Raw genomic sequence first — 14,522 nt, 5'->3', positions numbered from 1 at the left:
ATATACACATACACACACACAATATTGATGACTCTTATCATGATGTTGATCTTGCAAAAGGCTACAACAAAGCCATAATGTAATAAGCAGTAATATAATCACCATACCAGTGTTCTATGGTGCAGTCCTAAGACACACACACACACACTCAGACACAGACACACACAGACGCTACCTTGGCTACTGCTGTCTGTTTGTACATCTGTGTGATGAGACTCATGACTTCAGTGAAAGGGTTCTCACTGTCTGACTCCCCCGAATCCAGGGAACGCATCAGCCTCTCCCACTTCTCAAAACTCACACTGGCTTCCTGGAAAAGAGGGAGATAAAGAGTGTAAGTAAATGTAAGGGGTTGTCTCGTTTTGTTTCCTTTTTATTTATTTATTTTTTGTTGTTGTTGTTTTAAGGGCAGAACAATTAATGATACTGCAAGATCTGTCCTACTTTCCATAACTGAAGAGGAAAAGGTGGAGCATATGAGAGAGAGAGAGAGAGAGAGAGAGAGAGAGAGAGAGAGAGAGAGAAGGAGTGATGTAAAGAAAGAAAGCGAGTGGATAAATACAGAGAGATGGAGGGAGAGAAACAGAGAGAAAGAAGTGAGGGAAGGGAAGAGAGACAGAAATAGCAAGAGAGAGAGGGAGAAGAGAATGAGAGAGGGGGAAAGAGAAAGAAAAGGAGTGAGGGAAGGGGAAAGATACAGAGAAAGAAAAGAGAATGCAATGGATGCAAAGAGAAAAAGAAAAGAGAAAGAGAAAGGAAAGCTGTGAGGGAAGGGGAAAGAGAGAAACAGAGAAAGTAGAGATAATGCAAGTTGGGCGACAGAGAGAGAGAGAGAGAGAGAGACAGAGAGAGAGAGAGACAGAAAGAGAAAGAAAGAGAGAGAGGTGGGGGGTGGTGTGGAAGTGTAGAGATCCCTGATGTTGCTGAACATCAGCTCACTCTCTGTGGGTCATGTGACCTGCCCAATTATAGCGCTGCACTGACAGCAGCAGGGGAATATGGAAACACATGGCACACCAGCGCAATAAATCACACACACACACCCACACACACCCACACACACAGGGTGTCTGTGCATTACTGTAGATAAATACTGCCCTGCCCACACCTGGACCAAACCTAACCTTAACCTCAGTAACCTACAGCAACTCTTTGTGCTCCTTTAGTTCAGTTATGATCAATTCACGATACAGAGATCAGGATACTGTATTCTCATTATATTTTGAAAGAAATCTGAGTGAAGGAAAATGATGGTTAACAGTATCAGAGCTGGGAGCCAGGAGGAGTGCTGGAGAGAGCTATTGATTGGAGCTGATCATTCACCATCTTTGGTGCTCAAACAATACAGTTGTATCAGTCTAACTTACAGAATTGTCCACTAGACATGAGCACAGGTACTCAACTATTCAGTTCATCATTTGAGGTGCCAATATTCAAATACTGAAATTGCAATTCAGGTGTTTTCACACTTGAACCATTTCAGCGTTTGAAGTGGACTCAGACTCAGAGAGTCATGGTATTTTCTGTGCATATGTGAACACGTCAAAGGAACTCGGAGCCCTCTAAACAACCCCAAAAGCAAAGCAAACTCACACCAGCTCTCGAGGTGGCCTTAGTACGGTTCTTTTGTAGTTCGTTTTCTGGTCTGATTGTGAAAATAAATGCACAAATCAATGAGAAGCTTTGTGTTAGCAAAGATCTCAAGTCTTATCGTAGTAAACGTCCACAGTCTTCCAGCACTTCAGCGAGTAACAACTGCCAAAGATCATATAAGGTACTACAGGATTAAGCCTTGTAAAGATCTTGTGACAAGACAAGATGCGATACGACGCAAGAGCCCATGTGAGTTTACTGATTTTGCACACAGAACACAGATTTTTAAGCTGCTTTCACATAGAACACTGAATGAATGAAATACACCGCTGCTTTTTCAAATACATTGTTGATTGATTGGAGCACAGTCACGATACATGTGGGGGTCATTATTTTACTTTTGCACAACACACTTCAGCCAAGTATCAGCGTGGCCAATAGGAGAGCAGTAGGCAGGTCTGGTAGTTCCCTTCGCCACCCGAAAGATTAGTTTCATCAGAGGCTGCCGCCCACTTTCACACCCAACCAATGAGCACTGCTTTCACACTGCGAGAGGTGTGAAAGGGATCTAAGATCTAATGGAGCTGTGGTGTGAACAAGAAGTGGTCTATGATCTCATCAACGTTAAAAAGGACCAGTGAGAAAACAGAGTCCTCTTTAAAATTCACTTACACTGTAAACACAAAAAACACTGAGGTCATTTGCAGCTGGTTCCCTCTGAAGTTCACTTTAACATAACTGAGTTCAGTTCATTTAAAAAGAACTATGTGAAAACACACTAAGGCTTTGTTCACACAGCAGGTAAAAGTGGCCCAAATCCAATCTTTTTCTTCATATGCGACACAGATGTGTCATTTGTGTGGCAGTGTGAACAACAAAAAACACATAAAATCTGACATTTTCCATTCCGATTTGGGACACTTTCATATGTGGTACTGAAATCCGATACGTATCCGATCTGCAGCAATGCGACTCTAAACAGCCAGATCGAAATTCATACGACTTTTACGCCACATTCATCAGAATTTTGTGCTGCTGAGACCTCAAACATTTAGGCTGACGTTTCTGTACCAAAAAATTAGAAGGCACTTATTGCAACTACTCCATGTTCGAAGAGATTTCTAAAGAAATGGCCGAATGCGACCATAGGAGAACGATCTGAGAGCTGATCTGTTCAGACTAATGTCGCATATAGGTCACATTTAAAAGATATTGTGAACAGCCAAACAAAAAAATTGGATTTGGTGAGAAAATTCATTGTGGAAAGATGAAGAAAATAAGCCGGATAAAAATTCAGTGAAACACTAATTTTATGTTTTAACAGGACTGTGAAGTGTGACAGTGCCATGAGTATATAATATTATACTTTGCTACTACGAAACACGAGGCCTTAAGGTGAGCACATTACCAAGGACAAATGGATATGGATGTGACTGAGCCGGCTCTGGCAGGTTTTTTCACTAACTAGTCTAACTGTTGTTAGCTAGACCCAGAAACAGTGAAACTCTGCAAACAACATGTTGGCACATTGCCCACTGAGGAGAATAGTCCTTGAACAGAAGAGGAGTCCTCATCAGCATCCAAAGTATCAGCTAGTGTTTGCTCATTAGCTCCTCTGAAGAGGCAGCTTCCATTACTCATCCAAGATGAAAACCTACCAATTTCCCTCGGCTATTTATAAATAATAAAACAAATTTTAAACTCTCGTGCTGTCAACTAAAAAGGACGCCTACAACCTTGCTCTGATTTCGGCTGAAGTCTGTTTTTATTCCTTTTTGTTGTTGCTTTTTCTTTCCTTGCGGTTAACCGGATATCTATCTACTAACTCTAATAGACCCTTGAATATCAAAATTAGTTGGAATGCACATCCCTATTCTCCAGAATGTATTAACACATTGATGGACGTCTCTATTTCTTTTCATTACAATTACAAAATTGTTATCTTGAAATAACAAGCTACTTATCTTGTTGTCTCAAGATAACAATCTAGAAAATAAAAGCTTTTCTTCTGACAGAATATTCACATTTTCCAAAAAATATTCAATAGCATATTTAAAAATGAAAATATTCTATAGTTGCACCCTACACACACACACACACACACACACACACACACACACACACCTATATATGCATGCGTGTACATTTGTAATGGTATGATGCATACGTGTGTGCGTGTGCAGTGACAGCAGATGATTTATGAGGCTTGGTAGCAGGTGAGCTGCTCTTTGTATTACTGGTATCTGGCATGTGCGCACACACACGCGCGCGCACACACACACAGATGGGTGTAGAGATGCCAGCATGGGGGGACGGTTGAAGCAAGCAAAATGGAGATAGACATAAAAAAGAAATGAGAGAGCGAGAGCGAGAGAGAGAGAGAGAGAGAGAGAGAGAGCGAGAGAGAGAGAGAGAGAGAGAGAGAGAGAGAAAGATGAAGTCGGAGAAAAAGAAAAAGAAGAAGAGGAAGAAAAAGAAGAAGAAGAAGAAAGTACAGATGACAGGACATCACCTGTTTTAGGTATCAGCTGATAAGCTTTAAAATGAGCATTTATTAAGCACTTCACTTAAGAACATCTAAAAGTAGACTATCATGCTCAACCTACTCAATCACTCTCTACCTCAAGAAATATAGCCAACAACACGTCACATAGCATGTGTGCGTGCTGTTTCAGGATAGTTAGAGGACTGAATTGGATTCATTCTTTCTTCGATCAGGTATCTGATCCAGTATTTTCTGCTGATATCAGCCCGATAATGATACCTGGTTTTAGATTAGTGATATCTTTAGATGTGAGGACAAGTGAAGATGAGTACATGACCAGAAGACAGTGGCACTGCACTTGAAATGACAGACAGATATTTTCAAGCTAGTGCTTTTACTAAGCATTTTCATCAGAATAGTACGTAAATCAAGTGTTCATGAAAGAGAAAGAAACGGCAAAACAGCCAAGTCACATACACACATGCACGCAGGCACACGCGCACACGCACACACGCACACACGCACGCACACAAGCAGGCACGCGCAGAGTAAGAGTGAGAGAATGAGAGAGTGAGAGAAAAAGCTGGGAAAGAACAAAGTGTGATTAGAGATGTACTTTCTTCTCTGAATAACATGCTGACAGCTCATCAGAGTTTGAAAAGAGAGGGGGAAAAAGAGAGGAAGAAAAAAAAGTGTGATCGTGGACAAGTGAGATAAAATGATAATTAGTGCTAATCGAATACTATCGCCTAGCAACGGCCACGGGGCGGTTACAGAGAGGTAATTAGTGCTATATTTAGGCCGTCTGATTCTGTCTCATCTCAGATTGGCTGATTGGAGAGTTAGCATATGGGTGTGTGAGGGAGCATGGAAAGAAATGGCTGAACTGGTACGTGTGGGTGTGAAAATGTGAATGTGTGCTATGAACGAGTGCATGTGTGAATAAATAAGCTCGAGTCTGTCTTGTGCACATGTTCATGTATACATGTGTTGACTGTATTTCTTTATGAGTGATACGCCGACGCCACAATATGTTCTGTTTTCACTGAACTGCAGTCCAGTAGAGTTTGGCGATTTTATACCGCTCTGTAAAATGAACAAAAAAAGCAAAACAAAGAAGCCCCGAATAGTATATAACTTGTGCTTTAATATTAAAGCCAGAAAAGTTTGCATTACAGACAGAGTGTTAAAAATGGTTTTATATTGGACATTTTTTATTTTTTTCTCTTAGCGTTCTCATGAAATTAACATCCAAACATGATAAAACCTACACTTTCTCACTCCTAAAGGACAGAGGACAAACTACAATCAAATATATTTACATAACATAGCATAATGTTTCAGAAACCAATGCCAGGATCAGAGCTTTAGGGGTGCTGAGCACCCCAGATAGAAAGTTGTGTTATTTTCTAATGATAATTTAATATGTAAATAATGATAAACTATAATATATAAATCAACTAATGTTATTTTCTGTTTTTGTATGTGGTCAAGTTGAAATGTACAGTCAGCTGTAAAGCGGTTTTACTTAGCAACCTCAGCGGAATGATACAGATGTTGTGATAACAGCATGGCTAGAAAGCTTTTCAACCAGTCAGACCCATGTGTCTAGATCAGGCCCGCGACAGTGCACTATACTACAGTCCCCAGCATGCACTGCAACGTAATGTGCGCTCTGACTTTCCTACACCAACAACAATCTATGGGACAGCGATTACACCTCAGTCCACACCAGTCATATCACCAAACAACTAACTGCAGATCAGCCAATTTAAACATCTAACGTCAGCTCAGCAGCTCAGAAATTGAGCCCAAGCATTAATGAACTTGCAGCAATGAAAAGATGTCAGATGTCTAGTTGAAGCAAATGCGTAGGTTTAAAAGACTGAGCTCCTGCAGACATTTACATTTAGAATATTTCAAGTATTCATGTCATATTTCAAAGTGGCTATATTTTACTGTTGAAGTTTTTGCACATTTTGAATAAACAATGATCAGTTTGGTTTATGGCACAATGTTAAAAAAAAATGAGATATTTGAGATTTTTTGATATGGCCCTTTTGATGATTGAGTTTGACACACGTGACTCAGACTGTGCTGGCGGAACTAACTGTCGTAGAGATGTTAACATTCACAAATGGTGCAAATGGAGATAAATTCAAGAAAATGAGATACACAGTAGTCACAGCACATTACAGTGTGCTATACAAAAAGGAGAGATAGCATTTCACAGCAGCACGAAATAAAGCACAAACGAAACAAATGAACTGAAACTAAAGCATCCAGCACCTTTTCTCTTGCTTGTTTGGATAGTGGGTAAGTGCTTTAACTAAGAACAGAAAAACACAACATGAAAGAGCGGAACATTTCAGTGATGTTAAATACAGAGGAATAAAATTAACACCATACTGAAGTTGCAGTTTGACAATGAACAGTAAGGCTCCAGGCAAACGCTGTCCTGTCATCGAGGGGAAGATAAAAATAGTGCATGCTAAATGTACTACAAATAGCCACTAGATGATAAATGAAAAAGTAGGATAAACGTACTTTTAATTTTTTTACTGTTTAGAGACTAGTAAATAATTAAAATCTCTTTTTTTTAACAATTTCTTGTATTCAATCATACTTTTGATTCAGCAACAACTTTAACTGAGATCTTAAAGTAACAGTGTTGTAGCTTTTTTAAATGTTGGATTTTCAACTTCAAGTTTAAATTTATTTCTTATTGAAACAGCAACATAATCATTAGATTAGTTGATTCACTGAAAAAAATGATCGATAGATTAACAGATTATGGAAATAATGCTTAGTTGCAGCCCTGGTGATTTTCCTGCTTAAACATACCTCATTCAACCCAGCAGTTAGTGACCAGCTTTAGTCAGTGTGTTAGAGCAGTGAAATATTTTGTTGTGTGTCGTGATTGGTAGTTTTGTTGTTAGGGAACAGTCCCAGAGAACAAGGGGTTAATATTACAGATCATGATAAAATTGAGTCTTATATCAAACTCTTAAACATAAAGAAACTGCTGGAAGTTTCAGACTTGAATTGAATTACTGAATAATAGTAAGTGGGATGTAATAAAAGTCACTGAGTTAAAGAGGTTAAACATCTGGCAAGTCTGAATGAAAAACAAGATAGAAATGTGATAAAACCTGGCTTAAAAACACTGTCCTAATATTCTTATTAGCACACTTCACTGACATCCATTTGTACAACAGAACTAACACTCTATATATGCAGGTGAAGTTGCAGAACCACGCTCACCATAACAGTGTGCAGCTTTTATGTGGTGATGCCTTAAAGAAGATCAACCTTTTATTCACTTAACTGTTGATTTGCATCCACACAACATATAAGCATGAAATGCTTGGAAGGCTGGTTGGACAAACGAATAAACAACAGACAGATGAGGCAGCTTCCTGGCTCAGTTATGCTTGCCAGGTTAACCTTAACTCAGTTTTTAGCTTTAACTCACTGAGTTTCTCTGTGTTGAAAAGAGAGAGATCATGGCGGAACACAGTTTTGTCGAAGCTGTACTGGTAGGATGAGCCATATCAGCCTTTTGATCAGCGAGGGTAATGCTCATTCAAGCTTTACCCAAGATTAGAACTACCCAGTTTACACCGAAACATGGGAAATTCTGGTGAAATTCATCAGCTTATTGGACATAGAGCATACTTTGTTCATGTATATTGTGTGTCCACCTGACAAAGATTGACATAATTAGAAAGAGAACATGGATTTAAGCTCTTTGGGGCTCTAATGTATGCCTCACCTTGCCTGCCTCTTTGGGCAGATCGAAGGGGATCCTCTGGCGGATTTTGGCCGGCAGCTGAGTGAGGACCTCGGCTTTGAGCCTGCGAATCATAATCTCACTCAGCCTGTGGTGCAGCTCATCCAAATGAGATGCTCCACGACAGTCCCACTGACGCCTGTTCCCGAAGAATCTGCACAGAATAACAAATGCACAAGGTCAGTAGCAGGCTGGACGATAATGAAAATGTAGACAAATGATTATCGTCTGCAGAATTATACAATAAATCATATTAGCGCGATCCAAATAGAGTTATGAAGCACCACATGTGAGCGGTACAGAGCCGCACTCCACAGTTTGCATTTTCCCCGACGGTAATATAATTATTATATAATCAACAAATGGGCTTGCTTATTAAATTACTTAATAATAACTATATTAACATCCAGTGGTTCTCCGTGTTTGTTCGGATGGACACCAAAATAATGCCAAACTGGACAGTCAGTGCCCTTCTTCTAGAGAAGCTCATCCATTTTACTCTGTACCTGAGAGTAGATCTCATGTGCTGGAGTTTCTTTGTCTCATTTGCATGTACCCCAGCATTCTTCACCAAACTGAAAATGTGTATGTGTGTAGTTAATTAGCTGGTGATGTTTCTGCCTATTAGGGGTGCGGGAAAAAATCGATTCTTAGATGCATCGCGATGCGGACGTGAACGATTCAGAATCGATTCACAAATGTCAAAAAACGATTTTCTAAATATTTAATTTATAACGTAATGTTGACGGAACGCAAAAGGCGGAACTTGGAAGTGCGGAAGTGCAGCGCCCGGACAGTCTGTGGCGGCACATAACAAAAACACAACTGGTGAGTGAGAAACCCGACCGGCTCCCTCTGCATTAAAGCCAGGTTAGAACAGAAGTCACAACACAAATGATAAGAAGAGCCATTTTGACCTTTCAACAAAAATCAAACCAGGTTGGGAGCCACAACATTTTATGTCTCAGTATGTGATAATGTCCTAGTATAGGCTAAACAACATAAACGAAAATGCAGATTTACTTCGCTCCACTTTCCTCCCATCTCCACCAGAAAACTTTTCCTCAAAACCAGAACACTTTCTTGTGAAATGTCTCTCAACATTCGGCTGTCTTACGAGGCTGAAGTCGCTTCTCATTCTCGTTCGAATTTACCTGTTCCACCTTAAATTCTAACTGAGGCACCGAATGTAAATGCGGCACCATGTAAGCTGGAACGGGAGAATTCGAAAGAGAAGCTGACTTCATCTTCGCCACTTTTTAGTGTGTGACAGTCTCTCATTGCAGATTTAACATACCAGGAAACCAACAGCAGCGCTTATAAATGCGAATAACGCATCGCTGCTAGGTGACCTGCAGTTTGCACGCCGGTTCTCAGTCGTTGCGAAACAGGGCTTTCACGCTATGTTGCACACGATCCGTCTCAAAGATACTTTACTGACACAGCGACACCCCGTCTCTACAACGAGACCAAAACTGAAGTTATAAAATCACTAAAGAAAACGGGTAGAACAGCTGTAACATGTGCTGCGTGGACATCCACTGCCACTGGATCTTATTTCACCGTAACTGCGCATTTTATCACAGATGAGTGGCAGCAGCTTCTCATGCTCCAAACAAGAGCACTGAATGAGAGCCTTCTAGTTCACTTGCCACATCACTTCCATTTGTTTTATTAAAAAAGATATTGGAAGTAAATTCATTATGGATCATTACAAATACTTTGCTTTAGAAGTACCAAGTCACTTTAAATAACAATACCACCGAGTTACTTGTCTCTATATTCTGTGTATATTTTGTGTATATTTAATATATTTCAGTTGGTTTTTCTTGTATTTTTATTTTTACTTATTTACTTTCTGTAGAGTGATTAGCTGAGCCTCACCACAAGCATTTCAATGCATAAATGTCCTGACATGTTGTGCAAGTGACAAATAAACTCGAAACTTGAACTTGAAACTTGAGCTCACACAGTGAGAAAATATAAATGCTATATAGAAAAAAAGATGCATCGATAATCGTTTTATAATCGCATCGCAGCCCTCTGAATCGTAATCGAATTGAATCCTGAGGTGCCTAGAGATTCCCACCCCTACTGCCTATATAAGTGCAGTCTTTTCAACTGTATACATTTTTACCTTATCATAGCCAAAGAATGACTAGACAAAGGAAATGGTTTAAGAAAAGAAAAAGAAATAAAAAGAACATACGTTCACACAAACACAGCCCCTGTTAATGCCCACTCACTCACTCCCCTCATCATCTAAGCTGCTTATCCTCCTGGGTCGCGGCAGGTGCCGGAGCCCATCCCAGCGCTCACTGGGAGGAAGGCAGGAAACCCTGGACAGGTCGCCAATCCATCACAGGTCTGCTTATGTCCGTGCCCTATTTATCTCCATGGTTTCATTAGAACATTTACAACATGAGTGAGCGTGTGTGTGTGTGTGTGTGTGTGTGTGTTTAAGAGATGTCATTAGTCGTAAATAATGTATTTACCAGAGAAGCTGCAGGTCATTGGCAGTCAGGTCATGTAGTGGATCTGCTTTTATTTGAAGGAAAATGCCTACAAACTGTCACGCTTTTTCTCTTTTACGCTCTCTCTCTCTCACAGTTGTTTGCAAAGGTTTGAACACCCCTGGTCAATGTTTTGTTGATTGTCCAAGTGAAAATCAGTTAGAACATCTGCTACAGGAAACTTCAATATGACAATTTTCTGCAAATTCGCACAGTTTCTATTTATTTGCTGAATTTAACATATTCCTGCTGCCAATACAAAACCTTGTATCTCCATCTCCAATCTTTTATATATGACTGTATAGTTTAGTATGTGTAAAATAAAGTCTTACCAACTGCTTACCATGAACAAAATAATGTCAGTGTACTTCCTCACACCAGTTTAGTGTTGGCTATAGGAGAAGCTCAGCACTTAGTAATAAAACAAAGCAATGTAAAACCATATCTCCAATAAACAATCTCTATTAGTGCATGCAAGCATGTGTGGGTTTTAAATCTAGCAGTACCAGTCAGGCCTGGTTGGGTTGGCGCTCTGAGCGGCTGGTATAGGTTGGGTTCATGCAGCTCTTTGGTGTGAACCAGCACACTCTTTCGTGGATGTTGTGAAGGAAGCAATGTTTCGCTTAAACACAAATACATGGCTTCACAAAACACAAATACGTTATCTCAGACACCTCAGCCAGAGCCAGTTATTTTTCAAAATGACTTTGTACAAGTTCTTGGTGATGTAGTTTGCTCTTCAACACTCTTCACTCATTTGGTAACTCATTCATTACAAAACAAAATGTAATTTGGTAAAGGTTAAGATTACTGCAACTTGCTGGGTCTCGTCTAATTTAATACACACCACCAAAGCTGTATTTCAAACACTGCTCGCTGAGATAATTTGCACTCAGTAATTAGAAAATGAATAAATAATTAGCAGTGATTAATTAAAGTGTTTGATATGGAGCCTTTACCAGTCATATGTTGTATAGGCCTATATGTTGTTTGATTGCACTCATTAAATTTATAATTACACTGAGGTGCTTACTTGTAGTGAGCGTTGCAGTATTTTTTGGCGTAGTCACTCCAGGTGCCAAACCGCCGTGGGTACAGAGCATCAATCTGCATGAAAAGCTGACAGAGAGACAGGAAGAGATGGAGATGAAGATGGAGTTGGAGATACAGAGAAATAGAGAGACCCAGCATAACATACATGATACCACTTGTGCTTTAAAAGTAATGCAAGACAGCTTAAAATACAACAGTATAACAGTAAGCAATGAAAAATCAATAGACAAATGGTATAAAATATACAAAGAAATATTTAAAAATCTAAAAATGAACAAACCACAATAAGGACTATGAAAATTAAGACTAACAAATAGAATAAAATTAGTCAAGGGACAACCAAGATATATGTTGGGGTGTCCAATCTTATGCACAAAGGGCTGGTGTGGCTGCAGGTCTTCATTCCAATCAAGCAGGAGCTCACTTGAGTCCATTTTTTTATTTAATTGGTCTCAGTTGTCCACTCTTGATCGTACATGCTCCTGTTGTGTTGGAATAAAAACTTGCAGCCACTCCGTCCCTGTGTGGATAAGATTAAACACTTCGATACACGCAATGGCACAGTGTCGTTTCCAAAATACCCCCGAAGGGCCTGCTCCCCACCCTGCGCCAAGTCACAAGCGCTGAGACACAGATTACTGGCTACTATAACAGTGAAGACGAAGATGCAAATAAATTTGTCCGAAATATTTAGAAGTGTCGTAAGAAAGAAGAATGAGTCGCAGGTCATGTTATGAGAAGATAATCCATTCCGTCAGCACTAACTTCAATAACGTTAGCCATGATTTATCAGATAAACAGTGAAATAGGGTGATCTAGTAAGATACGGTTAGTAAGGCTGAAGAACTCGGGAAAATATTTATTTGAGATTTTTCTGACCAATATAGCAATTGTGATTTAAACATAATTATGTTCTATAAATTACGCTCCAGGTCTTTTTTTTTCGCCAAGAAGACTAGTACATTAATTTTTTCCAGACTGATACTTGAGCGTTGAATGCAGTGCCAGACCGCCAGTTCACAAGCTCTGCATTATTACATTTCATTCCACTTTACATACATATAAATATATATACATACATAAATATACATATAAATGTCCCTACTTTTCATTCAGTGTTGAATTATGTGGGATACAAGTAAAACTCCAGCTCTTGCGATTTGAAAATTATAGTCATACAGAACTTTTTGTTGACTCAAATGGTAAACAAGATCAACTACCTAACATCCATGGTAAAAATTAATGTAAATCTATGTATGGATTTGTATCAGCAAATAACATTACATTAAAATGACCCAATGTAGAATGTGAGTATTATTAGCTAGCTATGTTTTGTTTTGTATGTGTGTTTGGGGGGTCTGACAAGTGGAGGGGGTCAGCGTATAGTGTCCCATCCACTTCTGAAACCAAAATTACACCCTTCAGGCTTCCACATTTCAATATCTTAGGCCTGACTAGAGCTGGATGATATGGCCAAAAACGTTATCACGATAAACAAAATTCATTCATTCATTCGTTCGTTCAATATCGATACATATCGCGATAAATGTCAAATCATGATTTCTTTCATGTTTGAAGGCTGATTTTGCTCCTGGGTGGTTAATTGTGGTTTTAAACTATCACTTATGGTCCGATCATGACAAACACTTGGCAAACAGTGGAACATTTCACAAATCTGTCTTGGGACAGTGGGAGAAAGTTTCTGAGCTGTTTTTATCAGCTTGAAATGCACAGCTGCAATTTTTGTAATAGTCCTAATTTAAGAAAAAAAAAGATTATTTTTAGCTGTCTGGTGACGAGCGCTCGGCTATCCAGTTACAAATACTAAACAAGCGGCCAACAACAGTGCTAAACTCTTTAGTTTCTCAACAACGTCAACTTGGTTCGGTAGGTCACTGCTGTCACTCCTGCCACATCCATGTCAGAGCATATCACAGTATTCAGACACCAGCTAGCGACGACTGGATTTCTCTATACAATCGTAGTAGTTTAAGGGGTGAACCGCAGTATATCTGACGTTTGCTGTGTAAAAGCATTATCTGCAGTGTGAATCTCTCACACCAGTCAAACAGAGTCCTCCTTTTAGGTATGTTTAAACTGAAAGCGGTGATTTTGTGTCTTGTTTGATCTACCGTATCATCAATTCACTGTGTTGTGCCGGAGCGCTGCTTCAAGTTAGCCAGCAGCTAAACACAGCTAGCCTGGAAAGCTAACCTAGCGCTCTCCCGCTTCCCAATGCCTCACAGCTTCCTCAGTTTACTTTCGTTTAAATCAGGGCTGTAACTCATATTAACCCACTTCTTTCTTTCACTTTCGTTGCTTGCGAATGCACTAATACTAAAATATGATGGTTTGGCGCTGTAACACGGTGCTGCAGACGTGATTTAACACCGCTAAAGTTGTTAGGATGCATGGAAAGAGGTGAGTTCACTGTAGGACAGTACAGTTACACCACTGACCTCGTCACTCACACTCGGTCACAGGAGAACAGATCGCTGGTCGCTCCACTCAAACAGGGAATGTATAACTCCGCGTTTCAGATGTTGCTAAAGTATATTTGGTGACCCTTTTTTTACTCATGGCCCCCTCCCTCTCTAATCAAGTCGAAAAACTCAGAAGTGCGCCCTCTCCTGGCGACAGCAAAGTAGTGTCGCTTTCCTTGCAGTAGAAAACGCCACCAGGGCTTTCGCTGAATGTGGAAGTGTGAGAATGGTGTATTATATCGAAAATTTATCGAACCTGTCTTATCGCTCTATCGAGGAAAAGTTATATTGCGATACTTATCGTTTTATCGCCCAGCCCTAGGCCTGACCTTAGGAAAAGTAAATCGACATTTTACTTATCTGAAAAATAACTGCTGTGTTATACATATTTGTTAATACTCATACACAAAACATTTTATATTTCTACTATGACTGGGTGTGGTGATTCTAAATTTGGTCTGACTGATATGAAACACCTAACCTTAACCATAAAAATTAATAAGGACAAACATTAAACTGACTCCAATATTTGAAGTTAAAGAAAAGAATCAGAGTGCTCCTATCAGAGCACAACTGTTCTTGCCTCATGAAAGAATGTTAGC

General features: G+C 39.7%; 1 protein-coding gene across 1 annotated transcript in view; it reads right to left on the bottom strand.

Moving 5' to 3' along the window:
• The window catches only part of zranb3 (zinc finger, RAN-binding domain containing 3), a 94,463-nt gene that overhangs the window by 54,148 nt on the left and 25,793 nt on the right, over positions 1 to 14,522 (bottom strand). The window contains exons 5-7 of the mRNA XM_036561103.1: positions 11,418 to 11,503; positions 7,854 to 8,025; positions 176 to 310 (exon numbers count right to left, since the gene is read on the bottom strand). Coding sequence (XP_036416996.1) covers positions 176 to 310; positions 7,854 to 8,025; positions 11,418 to 11,503 — 393 coding nt within the window. The remainder of the gene's footprint in view (positions 1 to 175; positions 311 to 7,853; positions 8,026 to 11,417; positions 11,504 to 14,522) is intronic.

This window comes from Colossoma macropomum, unplaced genomic scaffold, assembly GCF_904425465.1.
Source record: "Colossoma macropomum unplaced genomic scaffold, Colossoma_macropomum, whole genome shotgun sequence".
NCBI lineage: Eukaryota > Metazoa > Chordata > Actinopteri > Characiformes > Serrasalmidae > Colossoma > Colossoma macropomum.
Note: the sequence above shows the minus strand (reverse complement) of the source record. Positions and strands in the feature narration are given on the sequence as shown.